At 45.6% G+C, this 19,013-nt stretch overlaps 1 protein-coding gene across 2 annotated transcripts; it reads right to left on the reverse strand.

The window, feature by feature from the left end:
- Positions 1 to 1,525: 1,525 nt before the first annotated feature.
- ADSL (adenylosuccinate lyase) lies at positions 1,526 to 16,830 on the reverse strand. Of its 2 annotated transcripts, none has more exons than XM_040233254.1 (13): positions 16,602 to 16,830; positions 13,383 to 13,586; positions 11,698 to 11,742; positions 11,101 to 11,180; positions 8,172 to 8,343; positions 7,911 to 7,957; positions 7,012 to 7,102; positions 6,587 to 6,656; positions 6,295 to 6,442; positions 4,888 to 4,978; positions 4,202 to 4,291; positions 3,623 to 3,799; positions 1,526 to 1,754 (listed from the first exon to the last, which is right to left on the reverse strand). In XM_040233254.1, the coding sequence occupies exons 1-13, from the start codon at positions 16,770 to 16,772 to the stop codon at positions 1,668 to 1,670; spliced, it is 1,473 nt and encodes a 490-aa protein (XP_040089188.1). In that variant the 5' UTR covers positions 16,773 to 16,830; the 3' UTR covers positions 1,526 to 1,667. The 2 variants fall into 2 exon arrangements, with proteins under 2 accessions (XP_040089188.1, XP_040089189.1); XM_040233255.1 differs by having other exon boundaries at positions 1,528 to 1,754; positions 16,733 to 16,805.
- Positions 16,831 to 19,013: the final 2,183 nt, after the last annotated feature.

Raw genomic sequence — 19,013 nt, forward strand, 5'->3', positions numbered from 1 at the left:
GATGCTCTGATAGTACCTGCTTCCTCTCTGGCAGCCCGTATTGGAGAAGGAAGTAGATGGTGTGTCTGAACAGCACTCTGTGATTAATCACTTGGGTCACAGACCTAGTAGTTTCAAACATCCCTCCCAGACTCTCACAAGAAAGGACTAACAGAGAAATCAAATTGTTTCTGGAAGAACTGAAATGCCACATGGCTCCAGGTGGTCCATGCCTGCCAGTCACTCTGAACTGTACTTTAGATTTGAGTTTAAGGATCACGTCTCGCTCTTCTTCCCAATAGGTTGAGCTCTTCACCTTGGGCTGCCTTTGATTTGATACACTTGGGGAGGATTCAGCCGCTCCACCCTCACAACACCCCCACTCCTGATTACTAGGTGATCTGAGGGGGAAGAGCAGGGAGAAGCACTAACTCAGAGCAGTTCCAAAGTCTGGGCCCAAACCTGCTTTAGACTCTCAACCACAGGTATGGATGGGTCTCAACTGGGTCTCTCTTCCTCATGACAATATTTGAAGCAATGGCAAGTTTTCTCTTACAAGGTCTGAGCCTTAACACTGCTTCACCACTCATATGTTCCTTGGAGGCTGGATCTCGTGTTTATCTCTGTTCCTCAGATGGGGTGTCTGAAACTGAACACAATGCCACAAGCCTGGAACATGGAGACTAATGGCTTTGCCCGACACCACTGCCATCAACATATCCTAACACTCTGATCTTACTGGCAACCACTTCTGGTTCATACTGAGTTGAAGGTTAACTTGCTTACATTTACCTTAATTTTTTCCTTCTTCATTTTGGCCACAGCATATTAATCTATTTTCTTTGGGTGACATCTTAATTATCTTACCAAATAAATGCCTTGGTTAATTGTCCTAATTTTGTGTCATCTGCAAACCTGAGAAATAAGCTTTCTTCCTTTTCATCTCTGCTGGAAAAATATGCAGAATGAGGCAGGGCCCAGGACAGAAGCCTATGGCATAACAATAGTGCTTTCCTTCCAGGGGGGTGATCGTCCACTCTCTCTCACCTCTGACAGCAGCTGGTTCAGTCAGCTGTCAGGATCAGAGACTGTCAAATGCTTTGATGAGGTCAATACATCTAGTTAGCATCTCCTTGACAGAGAGCCCTATCCAAAGAGCAAATGAAGCTGGGCACAACTTCAGCTGAGTCAGCGTGAAGATCACATCAGTTTCTTTGACAATTTATCGCAGCTCTAAATTTCATTATTCTCATCAAATACAACTGAAATGTAGGTAGGTGGCCATAATGAATCACTGAATCTAGATTATTTTGCAAGGCCCAGATAAAACTCACTTTCAGAAGAGAGGACCAAGAATTTGTTCACCATCTTGCAATCAAGTAAACATGTAAAAAGGATTAGACTAGCTGGAAAATGTGCCTTGAAAGAGTAGAGTGCAAGCTATGAGCTACATTTATTATGCAAACTTGTGTTGCTGTGAAAAACTGAGTCCAACTACAATGCAGTTTATTTCTGCATTGCAAATGTGAGAAATGTGAAAGCACCATGGAAAGAAAAAAAAGTGCTGTATTAATTTATGGTCACAGTTCCTGAAATAAAATATGGCATTAGAGTAATAGTTTTTATGACTCAGCAATAAACGTTAACAGAGCCAACAATGGTTTTTGTTCAATAATTCTCTTCCGACTCTACAGACATAATTCTGCCTTCACCTTCATCACACTTTCATATGGTTTTAACAGGGGACACACCTCCTCTTCTAAGAATCTCTGTACCTGTCAAAGAGGAAAGCAAATGCAAGACAGAAGAAAACGTTAAAATTTGAGAAATCTGAGAATCCTTTTTTCAATGTCACTTCATAATACAGAGACTTACTTGGACAAACTTTTATGCCACCGCTGAGCTTCTATTTTTCTCAACTCCCTGCAGAAATCTCTCCCTAAACACAGGCAGCTTACCCCAGCAGGCTGCTGCCCACCCCGCCCCGCTGCCCAAACCAGCCAGCTGTATCCTTTCAGTTGGTCTCACCACTCTCCACCCATTACCAAAGCTAAAACCATCATGCTCCTTCCTTCCTCCCCCTTCAACCAGCTTCCAAGTGACTGACTCACCTTAACAGCCCTCGGACCTGTGCCCTGTGTGCACCTATCTACCCCAGCCTCGGCTCACCGCTGCTCACCCGCTGCAGCAGCCTCCTTATTGGTCTTCTCACCTCCAGCGTAAGCCCTTCAAATCCAGCACATCAGAGTGTCTCAAATAGAAATGATGGGTTCCCATCCGTCTTCTACATTAATCCTAGCTACTTTGGGGGCACCCGACAATCTGGCAACTCTTTCCCATGTTGGACATCCATGCATCTATTGTCTCTTCACCTCCTGGTATTCCCTACAAGTAACTCCTACTTGTCCTTAAGATTCAGCTCAGATATCATGTCTTCTGAGAAGTCTTTTCCAACTTCTACTACCCTAGGGTTGTCTCTTTTGTGATCCTAAAAGAGGCGTGCTTCCCTCAATTCTTGCATGAACTTGGTATCACACTGACCTATTTATAAGCCTTTACCGTTAAGTTTTGAGTTCCCTGAAGATAAGCATTATCTATTCATCTTTAAAGCACCAGAATTAAACACAGCACCCAAACACAATCTGAGCACCTAGTCTGCACTCAATAAATATTTTTGAATTAGCCCTTGTAATCTTCAAAAGGCCATGAGGAAAAGTGACAAATGTTTGCTGAATACTTACTATGCACCAAGCTAGGCCTTTCAGTCTATCCCATCGGCCAGTAAAAGCAGGAAGTCAAGACTGAACCCGGAGCTGTTACTGTGCTGTGCTTAGCTGCTCAGTCGTGTCCAGCTCTTTGTGACCCCATGGACTGTAGCCTGGCAGGCTCCTCTGTCCATGGGGATTTTCCAGGCAAGAATATTGGAGTGGGTTTGTATGCCCTCTTCCAGGGGATCTTCCCAACCCAGGGATGGAACCCAGGTCTCCTGCATTGCAAGTGGATTTTTTACTGTCTGAGCCACCAGGGAAGCCCAAGAATACTGGAGTGGGTAGCCTATCCCTTCTCCAGGGAAACTTCCTGACCCAGGAATCCAACCGGGGTCTCCTGCATTGCAGGTGAAGTCTTCACCAACTGAGTTACCCAGGAAGCCTGAACCCGGAGTTACCTGACAGTAAAACCCAATCTTTGTCCATTACACGACAGGCTCCAGACCAAAGCAGGATTCAGAAAAATCCTCAGGGAGAAATGAACTTAAGGCATTCTCAAAATAACCAAATTTTTAAGTTTTAGATTGCCGTGTGGCTCAGCTGGTAAAGAATCGCCTGCAATGCGGGAGACCGGGGTTCAATCCCTGGGTTGGGAAGATCCCCTGGAGAAGAGAAAGGCTACCCCTTCCAGTATTTTGGCCTGGAGAACTCCATGGACTGTTTCGTCCATGGGGTTGCAAAGAATCGGACATAAATGAGTGACTTTCACTTTAAGTTTTAGGCAGCAACCTGCCCTGAATTCTAACTAGCCCCATTCTCATCATACCTCCTATGAAGCAGAAACATAGATTGTACTCCAGGCTCTGCAGCCCAGCGGTGTAAACAGAGCGTGTTTGGAGAGGACTGCAGCCCCACGGAAACGTTCTGATGCTTACCTGCTGGGATGCACGGCCAGTGAAAGAAGAAGGATCCAGCAAATGGTCCAACTGGGAGTGGATTGGACTGAAGTAGGCATCAGCCTGGATGCGTTCGATGAGGTCATTGTCACCCCCTTCCTGCTTGACCACGGCAGCTGCCTGCTGCGAGAGCACTCTGATTTTCTCATGGCAATCCTGGGAAGACAGGAGGCACTGGGGTCTCACTAATAGCAGGCATTTGAACGTCGACGCTGTTTATGGCTGGTGCTACAAAGGCCTCTTCTAAAGCTTCACGAACCATCTGCTCTTATGTCCTGCCCAGTTCCTGGCATTTCCCATGGAAACTAAGACCTAATTTCTTCACTGAAAGCAGACTTTTTCTACAAGTGATTGAGCAAGTCATTTTTTAATTAACTGATTTCACCATCACCCTCCAAAGATAAGCCTGTTCTACGACAGTGTGTTGTCACTGTTCTGCACCAATACCATGACTGAATGGAAGGACAGAAACACCTTTGTCCACCCTTCTTCAGGGAAGAGAGCGGGACCAAAGGTGCAGTGCTTTCAATTTATGCAGGAGCACAAGGGGCTACACACCTGGCGGTTACCCCCGGCTTTCACCATGGCCATAATGATGTTCTCTGTGGCCATGAAAGGCAGCTCCTGCCGGATACGCCGCTCAATTACCTAGAAGAGTGAAGCGCCAAGAAGGATGCCTCAGGTTACAAAGTCATACGCACAGTAAGACGTAAACTACGACCAAAATCACGCACAGTGGAGACGTGTTCCCCCATGTCCACGAAGAAAGAGGGTAGAAGAATTTGTCTTATTCTATACTGTATTTTTTAAGTCTTCTCATACTCCAGAGTATTATTTTGACTTTAAAAAGGGATACTGACTTCATCAGAAAAATTCCTCAAACCTCAAGTTTGCTCCAGTTCGGGGCCTGACTTTAGGAGCTGAGTACAGAATGGAAACAAACCCATCCGCCTCAGGTACCTAAAAACGGGCCAGTGGAACAGTCTACCCCGCAAGCCACAGCAGAGCTGATGACTCAGGCTGGCAGACAGTTTTCAGCCAATTCAAAGTACTGCTTCCTCCCTGGTCTATAAACCGGTCTGCGAACTCCACAGACTTGTTCCCGAGAGCTCGTGTCACAACGTGGAGAGTAAGCTCTGGCTGGGAAGCGCTCCTCCAACATGCTCACTCCAGAGCACAAGATCCCACTCCCTGCCACACTCCAACCCCTCCTGAATACTGTGCTTTTCAGCGAGGCCTCTTACTTTGGGGTATACAACCAATCCTTCAGAAATGTTCTGCAACGTATTCAGTACAGTATCTGCAGTGAGAAACGCCTCCGCCAAACAGATACGTCTAGAAAAACAAACAGCCAATTCAGTTATCGCTTAAAACAAATAACGATTTCCGTGAAACGCAGGGTGTATCTCAAGGAGCTGCCCTACTGATGTCTCATGCCAGATGTGCCTCTTGGACAATTCCCTTCAACAGCCTCAATATCCTGATGACCCTTGAATCTACCACCTCTTGCCCAGACCACCTGCCTAGGCGCCAGGCCATACACTCATTTGGGGAGTTCCACCTGGCTCATCAGTAGGTTCCGCAAGCCCAGGACTGAATGCAGACGCTTCTCCACTGCCTCCTGCTCTGCTCCTCACCCTACTCTTCCCCTGTAGCTCCTGCCTCAGGAAAGGGCACCAGCACCACATCACCATCTAAACCCTCACTCCAGCCAACTGCCCAGGCCAGTCCCCGTGACACCAATTCAGATCCACATCCTCTCCAGTCGCGCTGGCGCCATGCCAGCGTGGGCGTGGGTTTTTAAAGCAGCCTCTTAACTTGTTCTGACCAGCATCCTGTCTTATAACTGATTCTCCAAACTGTTGCAGGGTGTTTTAGTGGGCACAGCTGACCAGGTCACAGTTTGCTAAAATACAGCCGATGGCTGACTTCTGAATGAGTTCACATGTTTTATTTCCATAAATCCTGGATTATGAACATAATCCAGAGAGTTGGCTTTAACTACTTATCATTTCCTCTCAAGAAATTCCAGCAGAATACAAGCAAATGAGAGTGAATCTGCTTTCAAATAAGTATATACATAAAGTAGAAAGTCACGTGTATGCTGGTACCTTATTAGTAACTACTAATTACTCCATCTTGAACCTAATCAAGAGGTCACTGTGCCAAGATACCACAGCTGACACCACCTGCCATCAGAACAAACATCTACCCCCGTTTTCAGGGCCCAGAAGGCCCTTCATAAACTGGCTACTTTCCATGAGCATTGCCACCTCATTTCTTGCCACGGACTTCATCCTCCAGGGCCAAAGTAACTAACTCTCCAAACCATTCTTTCTCCTGCCTTTGTGCTTTATACGTGCTTCCAATTTTGTTTCACATGATAAATGCCTAGATTTCTTCAGTCTACGGCATTGCCTCCTTGTGAAGCTTCCCTCGACTCCTCCCAACCCCTGCCTCTGCCCCCGCAAGGATACCCTGTACATATCTAACACGCATCACACTGTACCGTGTTCCTGCCTCCCTGTTAAGATTCCAGGCTCCTGTAGACAAGGAGGGAACACAGGGATGCTCTGTAGTCCTGCTGCTCCCAGGCCCTCTGTGCCCTCTGACAACCTGCTGGGTGTGTGTGTGCTGCCCCTTTCACTGACCGGTTGGCACTGTCATCGAGTGTGCGTTCAAACCACTGCACAGATGCCGTCTGCAAGGGGTCCAAGACGAGGGTCATCAGGTGCCGGGCCAGGCTGCAGCACCGCTCTGAGCGCATAGGGTTCCGCTTGTATGGCATTGCACTTGAGCCTGCCCGTGTAAAGGACAAGAAGCAAAGGCAGGAAGACCTCAGGGGACAGTGTGAGGCTGAGCAGGCTGCTGGCTGAACTGCTCACATGCGCCCACAAACCCGCCGCATCTTGCGGTATTCCCAGGTCTCCACATGACACTCACCGATCTGCTGTTTTTCAAAGGGCTCCTCCATCTCCTTGAGGTTTGCCAGGAGTCGTATGTCCGTACAAATCTGAGGGAAGTGGGAGCACAAGTGTCACCCACATTATCAGTACTTGGGGGGTCCAGGCAGGGGCTAGACTGATGGAGGAGGTGAGCTCTTCAGGTGCTGCCACCGAGCTGACCGTCAGCACAGGAATGTTCTGGTGAAACACCGCTTAAGATATCACAGGCAGACCATGGCAAGATGAACTTAAGGAGGATGCTGGAACCAATCCTTTTTCACACACGTTCAGTTAAGAGGCTCCCCTGACAGACCCAAATTACTAACAGTGCTATCTGACATCTCTTGAGAGCACGATGAAGTCAGAGCCTGAGGCTGGGGGGTCAGTCTGTGGTGCCGACTACCCACCGCTGCCTCCACTTACCTTGTGCACCGATGCCCCCAAGCTAGCCAGCACGGAGAGCACCTCAATATCTACTTTTCGTGTATAGGTCTGCCCTGTGATGATAAAAGCCCTAGAAATAAATAGAAAAGAGCTTTAAGTGAAAATATTTCAAAATATAACTGTGTCAGACAAGTGAGCCAATGCAGACCCTAAGCAAAGGCTTGGTCTCACTGAGGTATTAAGTTGCACTCAGTCCAGGACTGCACTGATTAGTGGCTCCAGGAAGAAACTGTACTTCCCACCCCACTTTTTACTAAACCCAGGCGGCCACCCTGACCCAAGGAGGAAACAGTCCAGCAAGCCTCTGTTCTGCTGCAGCCCAGTGAAGTGCCTGAAACAAGCAGCCAACGTGGGGGGTGAGGGGGTGAGGGGTGAGGGACGACTTCCACTGGCTAAGACTCTGTGCTCCCAATCCAGGGGGCCAGGTTTGATTCCTGGTCAGGGAACCAGATCCCACATACCACAATTAAGAGTTAACATGACTCAAGTAAGACCCATCGCAGCCAAATAAATAAAGAAAAAAATATTTTACATAAAAACAACAACAAAAACAAGGAACCACAGGGGAGCCTGGGGGCCCCTGAAGCAAAAAGACAGACTGAGACCAACCTGTCAGAGGCCTTTAGTAAAAACAAAACCAAAACAACACAGGTAAGGCTATTCTCCTGAACTCACAACTAAACAGCTCCTTTTTTCTGAAAAATTATAAGGAATATAATAGAATCCAGGAAACAAAACCACACCAGAGATAGAAGGCAATGGGTGGAAAGACACAGAAAAGAAAAAAAAAAGAAAAAAAGAACAGCTAAGGCCAAATCTGGAGGGATACTGCCTTTTATTACCTAACAGGGAGGCAGACACTTTCCCCACTCACCTACCTCTTGAATCCTGCCTTTTCTGTCACCATCTTGTCAAGCTGTTCTACCTTGGGAAGAAAAGACATCCCCATAGAAATCCAGGCATGTCTAGTATGAAAACATCTTGACACGTCATCCTGCTCAGGTTTATGCCTTCAGTACCTTTCCAGTTGAGACTGCACCCACCCCAAGATCCATCGCTCCCACCATCCTGGGGGTCAGCTTTGTTTCTGGCGCTCCCATAGTTCGGTCTGTCTCACCCAGGTCACTATCTAAGCACACCTTTTGGTCATCTCCCTCGAAGAGCTGCAGGAAGCTGGCCTGGGTGCCAGTGGTACCCTTCACGCCTCGGAAGCGCAACTCATCCCGGACACGCTTCAGGTTCTGGAGATCCATGCACAGATCCTGAATCCAGAGACAGCAACGTTTCCCAACTGTGGTCAGCTGAGCAGGCCTGAACACAACCCAAGGAGAACACACGTAAGTCTCAAACCAATGACTTGTTTCATAAAACCTTCGTTGCTTCTTCTAATAAACACTGTTACCCCTGGGAAGGGAAAGAATTAAAGTGAAGACATACAAGAGCTAAAAAACTTAAGCAAATACTAGTTAGGCAGATTGAATGTCATTTATAAATATTCAAAGGTTATAAAACTAAAGGGCCACTAGCATAGCTCTTGCTTCATCATCAAGAGGCACTATAAGGGCAGAGACAATGTCTGCTTTGTTCGTTCCTAGATCTTGGCAAGAAATACACACATAACAAACACTTGCCAAGCATCTAATGTGTTGCTGGTATTGGAAATACAACAAAGAACAGAACAGAACAAGTCCCTGCCTAGTGGAGCTCATACTGTAGTGTAAAAAAGTAAACAAACAAGATAACTTCTCATTTAAAAAATGCTATAAAAAAAAAATGCTATCAAAAAGTAAAACGAGGATACTGGAGACTGTGGCTCTAGACCGGCAGGAAAGAAAGGACTTTGGCAAGAGTCAAGACCCGATGAAGACCGAGCTGAGCCGCAGAGAACAACCTGGAAACACGCACAATCAGACGACTCTAACTGAGCAGCTAATGGCTTTGTCTTCAGTCTAAATCAAAGCCAGCCAACAGCAGGTCTGTTTAACATAAAATGCGATTGTGAATAAACTATAGTAAAGCCAGAGTTCTAATAGATTACCTAGCCTTCTCTATTAGGCGAATGATGCTGACAGCTGGCAACAGGAAGGTAGCCCACTAAGAATGTCCAAAGCAGACACATAGTCCCAAATTAATCTTTAGGTAGTTTTCCTTAAATAGATTATTGGTATAATAAAGAAAAGAAATTTGCATGGACCTATTCACAGCAGCGTTACGCATAAAAGCAACAGAGTGGAAACAATCCAAATGTCCAGCACCTGGTGAACAGATAAAAGGTAGCCTATCCATATAATGGTATGTTATTTGGCTGTAAAAGACATTAAGTAATGACACATGCTACAACACGGATGAACACTAGAAATGCTATGTTAAGTGAAATGAAGCCAGTCACAGGAGATGAGTACTACATGATTCTACTTGATTGAAGTGTTCAAGAGACAAATCCACAAACAGAAAACAGATTTGTGGTTGCCAGGAGGGAAGGAATGGGGAGATGGGAGGGACTGCTAAAGGGTACAGGTCTTTTGAGGGGGGGGGTGATGGAAATATTCTGAAATTACACACTGGTAATGACGGCATAAACTCTCTAAATATACAAAAATAGGTGAATTTTATGGTATATCAGTTGTATCTCAATAAAGCTGTTTCTTTTTAATTGCAGGTACTGATCCATTCTGAGTCGAGATCTATGCATCAATACCATTTTCTAATTCCTAACACCTGCTAACTGTGGCAGCAGACACCGCTCATTCCACCATCCCCACAGGAATACTGGAATGGCTGTATTCCCTGAACACTCTCTAGCAGATGCCAAAGAAGGGTCGCAACACAGGTGATGCCAGGTGTGGAGGGAGAAAGCACAGAGGGCAACCTTTGTCATGGCTCAGCCATACACACGGAGCAACAACCCCCTCACATGAACAAATCCTTCTGGTTTCTGCAACCAATAATGTAGGCCCTAATTTTAAGGAAGGTTAAATTAAACTCAATAGGCTTCCCTAAGTTACAGGAGATGATAGCCTTGTTGCCATAGCAATACCTACCCCATCAAAACATAAGGCAGATGCCAATACACCACGACTCAAATATCATCACTTGAAACCTGCCACTAGCACTCCAAAAATGACATCATCGTCTTTAAAAAAGGGTTTTACTTGGTAATCATAAAAATGCTTGCACATTAAAAAAAAAAAAGCCAAAGTAATCAGTATTTACATCTTGGTGCACCTTCCAATCTTTGTACAGTTTATATGCTGTCTTTTCCCCACATTGACCTACGTGCATTCCCATGTCTTATTAATCTAACAAGCATCATTTTCCTGGCTGTGTATTATTTTAACCTATGTATATACTACAGTCTTATTTAATTATTCTCTTATTCTTGGACATTTATAGATTGTTTCCAAGGCTACCATCATAAATAATACTATAACAATGATCTTTGTACATACAGCTTTTTCCATAATGTGGATTACTTGCATTAAATACTCAAGAATGGAATCATTGAATCAAGATCACTTTCTTGAGAGGCAGAGTGGAAACAGATCTAAAAAGGGAGCAATCAAGAGTGCCCCCTTCCTGGGGCACAAGGCTGGGAGAGCCCCTCTCCTTCCCACTCACACCACAGGAAGGTACCCACCTAAACTCTGGTCCTTCATAGTTACCCCAACTAGCTGTTTGTTATCCTGACCTGGAGAACCACCTGGGTTGATTCTACCAACCAGCACTGATTTCTGGAGTGGGAAAGGAAGGATCAGGCCCTGTGACCTAAATAGGATCTGCTTTCCAACCTCCTCCCTATCACTAAAAGATCTCCTTGTAGGCAAAGGGATACCAGAAGTGTTAGAGTATTAACAGCAACAACAAAAAGAGAATACTTTCTGAATAAGTATCTGTATACATAGTTCTCTCAGCAGTACAGCTTTTAAGGTAGGTATAAGGTTCATTCCTCATAGGCATCCCAAGTGCTTATATTTTGAGTTTTCTTAACCTCAAGGTTACCATGGAGAAGGGAAGAAGCTGGATGCCCATAAATAAGCCCAATTCCCAAGAGGTAACCCTCTCACTTACTGGAAATGTGTGAAACCTAAGGTGGGGAGATTGGCTCGTTCCTTGGCAAAGTCGGCAAGCCGAGAGATCACCCTGGCAAGCTGCAAGGAAGACAGTGTGGGAGAAAGAGAACGAATTCAGGCTGAGCACTGCATAAACAGGAACTAAACTTGGAAACAAATTCATCTACAATTACACTTCCAGCTCACAGAAGGCAGAGGCCACATTTTTTCATCTTTGTATCTTAAAGTACCAAACAACGTTCAAAAACTGAGCTGACTACCTAAAATGCCACAAATTATTTCTGCATAGTTTTAATACCACTGGCATGCTCATGAAGAAAAACAGACAAAATCATAATCTGACCCACACATTCCAGCAACATGCTGCTGGTTACACTTCCCTCACTTAAAAGGCTATGCTTTAAAAGCACTAACTCTGTAAATACAGTGTTTTAACTCAAGAAGAGACAATTAGTTCTAGAGATCAGATCTAGGATCATTCATCTGAGTACACAGTAACTTATTTAGATCTATTCTGTGCTGATTTATTCAAGGTGGTACCCATCTCCTGTCACAGGGAATCTTAGGACTGGCAGGAAATTTGTCAACGTCTTACCTTTGGCAAAAGCAGGTCAAATGCATTTCTGAGAATAATCAGGTCCTGCAAGGGAAAATGCAGTGGTCTTACATTAATCAGCTTTGCCCAAAGGTTATGTCCTAACACTTTACGGCCGTCACATCTGGGTTTCTTAGCTAGTTGCCTATCTTACTTTCAGCAATACACTGTGCAAGTCAGAAGCTGCTAACAGAACTCTTCTGATTACTGCCCTAAAAGCCTACCGAGAGAGCAGTCCTGCTAGGATCTATAAGCCCAAAGCCTCTATACTTATAAAGCCCTATTTATGGGGTATCTAACTTAACTGGAAAATGATAAGGGGCAACCCTGTCATGAATATGACAAAGATGTCCAGGTCAACAGGGTTTCTATCTTCCTGGACAATAGCATTTGAGTTTCTGAGAAGACTCCACAGGGCACATTCCATTAGTCTCTGCTCCCTTTTCTTTCCATGTCTGTCATTGCTAACAACAAAAAAAGGCATGAACTAAAGGATCTAGGTTTAGGAAATTTAACCCTGTTCTTGGGGGAGTGAGATGATGTAAGTGTTGCAAGCAACTCCAACACATGCTTGAGATGGTAACTGTTGAGCCCAACTACACGCTGGATACTTTAAAAAAGGATACTCCAAGTTAGAGGACTGCTCTTCTCTCATTATCCGACTAATTATACACAGATGCCTTTAATTATGTACCACTTTAGACAAAAAAAAGTTATGTGGGGGCAACTTAAAAACTACTGGCTTCTTTCTGAACTGAAGTGTATCTGGATTCTAACTTCTAGTCCCCCAGGTACACTGTGACTAGGGCAGAGGTTTGGAGTCATTGTACCCAGGTTTGTATCCTTTCCAGGTTGGGCAAGTCTTCAACCTCTTTAAGTTTCCTCATCTGTGGAGGTGGGGATTATAAAGCCAGAGCCAAAGATTTTATATTCTGAATCCATTTACATGAAATTTCAAGAAAAGACACAACTATAGACACAAAAAGCAGGTCTCAGCAGTTGTTTGGGATTGGAAGCAGGAGTGGGGACTGATGGCAAACAAGCAAGACAGACTGTCTTGGGATGAGGGGTGTGTTCTAAAACTAGCGTGTGGTGAGGCTGAATGTTGCATAAATTTATTAAAGCTCACTGAACTCTCCGTCTAAAATGGGTGAATTTATGGTATTAAATTACACCTTAATAAAGTTATTTAAAAATGGAGACAACAGCATCTATTATGCCTGTTGTGATGAAAAAATGAATACATATGAAGTGCTCACCTAGTAAACTCTTAGGCAAATGCCTGCTGGTTAACTTTTTCATGTTTGACTATGAGACACTTTTGCTAGTTAAAGGATTTAAGAATTATAATGCAATTACCTTTTCTTTTCAGAAGTCACAGCGAAGAGTTATAAAGGACTTTGGAAAGAAAATCCCTTTGGAAAAGTACTTTGGCCACTAAAATGCTAAGCTCTCAAGCTATGTCCAGTATACTGATGTATATAGGCAGTATCTGTACATCATTTTATGGAGGTCATTAGGGGCTTACAGTTTAGGCTGGAAGGATACCAAAAGCAGAAACTTCCTGAGCACTGAGATCCTAAGACCTATGGAGTCACTTCCTAAAATGGACAAAATCCATTAAAATGTATAAATGCATTATAAAGCCTGAGTCCTAGTGGACACAGAACAGCATGGGCTCCTACTGTATTGTCTCCCACATAGCAGGAGGTGGCGCCAAGATGGATAATGCCAGCAGCTTTGGGGCAGCAGTGGGCAAACGTGTGCACGTGGGCCATCACATCATGTCGTAACTGCTTCTCCTCTTCAGCTGCCATCTTGAAGTCGATGTTGTCCAGGTTAGCTTTCATCTCCTGGATTTGTTCCTCTGTGACAGGCAAACCCAGTGTCTGCAGAACAGGCAAAATAAAATGAAATAACTTCTCATGTCACATTATTTGATGGGAATGACAGTAAAAAACAACACTGATTCATGTTAGTGTGTATGCCCTAACTTCCAATTCTTAAACTAAAATTTGGGGCAGTTAAACTAAAAGGACATGGGGAGGAAGAGACAACTATCTTTTTAAAAATTTTGGCTGCGCTGGGCCTTTGTTGTGGCATGTGGGCCCTTTTTCAGGGCACGGGCTCAGTAGTTGCAGTGCTCAAGCTTAGTTGCCCTGCTGCCTATGGGATCTTACCTCCCTGACCAGGGATCGAACCCGCATCTCCTGCACTGGAAGGTGGATTCTTACCCACTGGACCTCCACGGAAGTTCCCAGGAAGCTTTCTAAATGAATCATGGCAAGTTATACTCTAAGTAAACTCCAATATACACAACAACGTAGTCCTGATTTCTGTTCCTTCTGCCCCAACATCTCTGCTCACTCCCTCACAGGTTCTGGTCTCAAATGCCATCTCCTCAGAGAGGCTTTCCTGACATCAATATGAAACACCCTTCTTTGCTGTCACTTGCTATCCCTTTAACCTGTTTTTATTTAGAGCACTTACTGCCATATGACATTTTTACACATCTTTTAGCCTGTCTCTCCTCTCTAGAATGTATAGACTCCCTGAAAGGAGAGCTTTGTGGTATTTATTGCTTAGGCTCTTTAGTGCTCGGCTCTTAAGTGCCCAGAGTGTGGGATCCCGGCCACAGTTTTATATCTGATCTAGATGGATTTAGTCAGAGAAACCGAAATTAGCAACGCTGTTAGTAGCTCTGCCAACAAATTATGTGCAGCGAATTCAGTGCAACTGAAGCAATTCCAGGAGATAGTAATGAGAAAATAAACACATCAACATCTTACATTCATCCATCACTGAATAAAATCAGGCTGACAAAAAACAGCTGGCAGCCCACTGGCAGCTCAGAACCTTGGAGCCAAGTGCTAAATATGTACACTGGTGAATTTTACCCAAACCTCACTTCAAAGTCCCAAGGCCTGGTCCTGAGAAGGAGCTCACATCTTAAGACCTATCTAGTTAGATGTGGCTATTTACATTTAAACTAGTAAAGATTCAATTCCTCAGTCACACTACATCTGGCCAAGCTGCCTTGGATCTTTGAGCGAAGACATCGTAGGGCTTCTCCCAAAACAGAACAGCAGGGGGCAGTGTGGTCAAACTGCTTCCTCCCCAAGCAACGCATCCTCAAAATCCATAGCGGACGAATTTTCTGCGCTTGCCCTAGTCTCTCATTCCTCTTTTTTTTTTTTTTTTTTTAAGTATTAAATTATTATGTACTTCATGCTGTTCATTTTGACACCCTAGCTAATAGATAATACAGACTCAGGAGATATCAAAATTGGATGCATTTCAGGCAATGTGTAGACTGGGCAGAGGAAAGGATACATACTGACTACATTTCAGTTCCAGCTTGAAGTTCTTACAAGCTATGGTGACTGGCACCAGCTTCATCTACACGGAGTACCAAGTAAAACAGAAAACAGAGTAGATGCTGCTGCTGCTGCTAAGTCGCTTCAGTCCTGTCCGACTCTGTGCGACCCCATAGGTAACAAACCACAACACACTTCATGTCCTGATCTACTATTATTGTTATCCGAGCTCTGTGTTTATGAAATCTGTGCCTTCATTTTATCCTCTGTAAAACAGGAATCACATGCTTATGAAGAATTGTTTTGAGAATTAGTAAATTAATTTTTAAGGTCTTCAAACTGCTGAGCACACATAGCAGGCACTGTAGAAATGTCTGCTAGCATTTAAAAAAATTTTTTTATTGGAGTATAGTTGGTTTAAAAGAATGTGTTAGTTTCAGGTGAAAAGCAAAATCCATCAGTTATCATATATCCATCCACTTTTTAAGATTCTTTTCCTATATAAGCCATTACAGAGGATTGTGTCTGCTAGTGTCATGTACTACTTTATTTCTTGAGCAAGGTGATAGGAAGGGTGTAAAATTTAGGAAGAAAGTTTCCTGTTCGGGGACCTATACCTTGGTCCTAGGTAGGTACTCAGATTGTTTCTGAGGTTACTAAATGTCATTTCGGAGAGGACTGCCATCTTGCTTGTGTGGCATTTTCTTCGGAAACTTTATAGCTCTCTGGATCGCTCTCATGCTTCCTTCAGCGCTTCTGTGAAGATCCTTCTGGGGCTATTTCTGAAACCGCTCGGCAGAATACCTCTACATGAAGCTCTTAGAACCCATAACTCGCATCTAATAACCCCCTACCCTGATTCTCTCTCCCCAGAGACAAAAAAAAGGCAGTCTAGTGAAGAGGAAACAATGGCCCAGGAAATGTGTATTTTGCGGTGACAGGTCTCTGACTACACAGAGGCATGTGGAGGGCGAGGTGGCTGGGCGTTCAGTTAGGCTTTGCATGGTCACGGGTTCACACCAGGTTCCTTTATTTATAGGAGAGTGCTAACTCGCTTCAGTCATTTCCGACTCTTGGCGACTCCATGGACTGTATAGCCCGCTAGGCTCCTCCCTCCATCGGATTCTCTAGGCAAGAATACTGGAGTGGGTTGTCATAATGGTTAGAAGCAAATATCTCACTGGCACATCATCGAGGCTTGGTCTTCTCTCCTATAACGTGGGAAACCGCGCCCTAGTTTGCAAAGTCTTTCTGGGTTAACCGGGTAAAGATGTGTACAGAAGCGAGCACAACCGCACGGAAGGAGCACTCGGCGGTGCACTCCTACAGGAACCGCCAAGACTTACTCCCGGAAACGGTAACTGCACTTCTCGCCGCCCACCGTCCATCTCCAACCCTCCACCATTAAAACATGTGAGGTAACAGGTGGCGACTGCTGGGCCTCCTGCCCTGGCCTTCCTGGGGCCGTTCCTCCGGAAAGGGAACACCTGGCCGAAAATAGCTGGGCAGCTGCCTGGGGAGGCTCAGCCCGCGCTGTAAGTCCCAGCCTGGCACGTGCAGGGCGGCGCCCGCCTCCAGGTGCGTTACCTGCTCGGCCTCCGCCAGCCACAGCCAGAGCTGCCGCCAGGTCCGGAATTTGTACTTGTCGCTAAACAGGAAGCACATCTCCGGGCTGGCATAACGGGAAGCAAGCGGCGAGCGATAGCTATCGTACCCACAGGCCGCCTCCCGCCCGCCACAGTCGCCCCCCGCGGCCATCCCGGACTCTGGACCCCGCCGGAGCTGACAGGGTCAGCGAGGGCGGAAGCGGAAGTCTGAGGGCGGGACTTCCTCCACTTAGTTCCACCCCTGGGGTTTCCCGGAGACCAGAGCCTTCAGGGCTGCTGGGTTTAGACTCTTCGCTGCTGAGGGTTAAAGAGTTTCTCTTCGTTTTACGAGAAACGTGATCAGTGCTTCACAAGTTACCTCCGCAGCTCTGCGTTTCAGTTTTCTCATCTGAAAAAAGGTACATTAACCCGCCTTTAGGATTGCTCTGAGGACATCAAATTGATGTCCAAGACATTTGGAAAGCACTTTTTTTTTGCTATTATTTTTGTCTCCTCCCCTCCCCTACTCCTACCGCCTGCCGGGCCCCCAGCACGGTTCTGAGACAAGTACAAGACAGGGGAAATCGGCATTGAGTTCCCCGCCCTGGGACACTTCTTTCTCACTACATCTTACTGAAGGTCCAGGTCAGAAAATGTCACCCGATGAACCCGCTCTTCCCTCTGGTTGGCCACTAATAATAAAAGCACTAATGTTTATGGTGGTCTCACCGGTGGCTCAGACGGTAAAGAATCTGCTTGCGATGCAGGAGACCTGGGTTCGATCCCTTGGTGGGGAAGATCCCCTGAAAAACGGAATGGCTACCCCACTCCAGTATTCTTGCCTGGAGAATTCCATGGACAGAGGGAGCCTGGTGGGCTACAGTCCATGGGGTCGCAAAGAGTCCGAGGGTACTGAGGGACTAACACTTCACTTTCACTAGGTATCAGGCACTGTCTTGAGTGCTTTACACAAGTAATCTCATTAAATCCATGTGAGGGTCCTGATTGTTCAGGTATTGTTAAATAATACAATACACTACTCTCCAGTGCGGCGTAGTGCTCAATAAATGCCTGCCATTATTCTGATCCCCATTTTTCAGGTGACAAAGTGAAGGCATGGGGAGATTGACCGTCTTGAGATAGCTCATGTGTGGATAGGAGGGCACGAGCTAGGAGGTAGGGCAAGAGCTAGGAGTTAAGTGTAGGGGACAGGCTCCAGGCTGTCAGTTCTTACCAGATTCAAATGTATTTTTCCCTTTGTGCTACAGTAGCAGCTACTATATTGCTTTGAAATTACCTTTTTTTGAGTGTCTCACTATAAGGGGATGTCCATTTTAAAGTCTCAGCTTGTTGGTTGAGGTGGCCCTTTTCCCAGTAACTGTAAGACTTAAGGGATATTAAAAGTTCTGATTAAATCTCAAGATTTGTAAGATCTCATCTTTGACAATAACTTCTTGTCACCTTTCCATTTCTGCTTTTTTTTTTCATGATTTACTAAAAAACGGATGGACCACCCTTGTAGTGTTCTCCCTTCCCACCTCAGATTTCATATAGGCCTCTCTCGTAACTCTCACTAGAGTTCAGTGCTGTTGGCCTTTTCCATTGATGGCAAACTTGGTGCAGGCGGGGATCATGCCTGCCTTGGTCCCTGGTGTCCCTGGCAGTTGGTTCCAGCACAGGACCTTACATAGCATAGGTGCTCAGTGAGTGAGTGCTGGGTGAATGAATGCTATCCAGAGGCACCTAGCCCACAAAGGGAAAACAAGGCCCACAGTTACCAAGATACAAGTTAGATCCTGACATCAGCCTTCCTCTTCCCCAAGTCTCTCACGTTCCTTCAGTGTCTTCATGCCGTAGATCCTCCATGTCTCCACCTGGGCTTCAGAATTGTCAGAGTGGACTGCAACACCCATCGTGGAATGCCTTGGCCATCGGAGAAGTCCATCAGTTACCTGGGCTTATCACCCACATCTTCGCCTACCTCCCCTCTGGAGCTGCAGAGGATTGGTTTTTGGGGGTGAGGACAGTTCTGGAAAGATGAAGACCACTCCCTGCAACTGCCCACTCTTTGCGGAGTGCATCAGGGCTGTCGCTGCTGGGCTCTGCTGAGTTTATTGCCCTCGCCTTCCACGGTGCCTCCTGCCAACCTCGGTCTCCCCGGTTGTCCAGCCTCACCAGCTCTGCTTCACTCTGCTGTTGCCTCCTCCTAGAAGAGTTTCTCTTTCTAGCCCTGTCTTCATTCAGGAAAGGATCTTGCTCTTTCAGTTACTTTATCTTGAATCTCTCTAGTTGTGCCTCCCTTTTGTGTGTGTGCGAAATGCACAGATCTCTTCCACTACAGAATCATCTTCTCTTGCTCTTTTATGAAAATCTTACTGGCTGCCTCTTCACCCACCGTTCCAGAACTGCCTAG

The sequence above is a fragment of the Oryx dammah genome, unplaced genomic scaffold (genome assembly GCF_014754425.2).
Source record: "Oryx dammah isolate SB20612 unplaced genomic scaffold, SCBI_Odam_1.1 HiC_scaffold_29, whole genome shotgun sequence".
Classification (NCBI taxonomy): domain Eukaryota; kingdom Metazoa; phylum Chordata; class Mammalia; order Artiodactyla; family Bovidae; genus Oryx; species Oryx dammah.

Excerpts from the sequence above, each read along its gene's own strand:
- ADSL (XM_040233254.1), bottom strand. The coding sequence starts at position 16,772 with ATGGCCGCGGGGGGCGACTGTGGCGGGCGGGAGGCGGCCTGTGGGTAC. Across the intron at positions 11,743-13,382 it reads GCTATGTGGGAGACAATACA|GACCTGATTATTCTCAGAAA; the intron begins GTAGGAGCCCAT and ends TTTCCCTTGCAG. Across the intron at positions 6,657-7,011 it reads TGGGGGCATCGGTGCACAAG|ATTTGTACGGACATACGACT; the intron begins GTAAGTGGAGGC and ends CACTTCCCTCAG.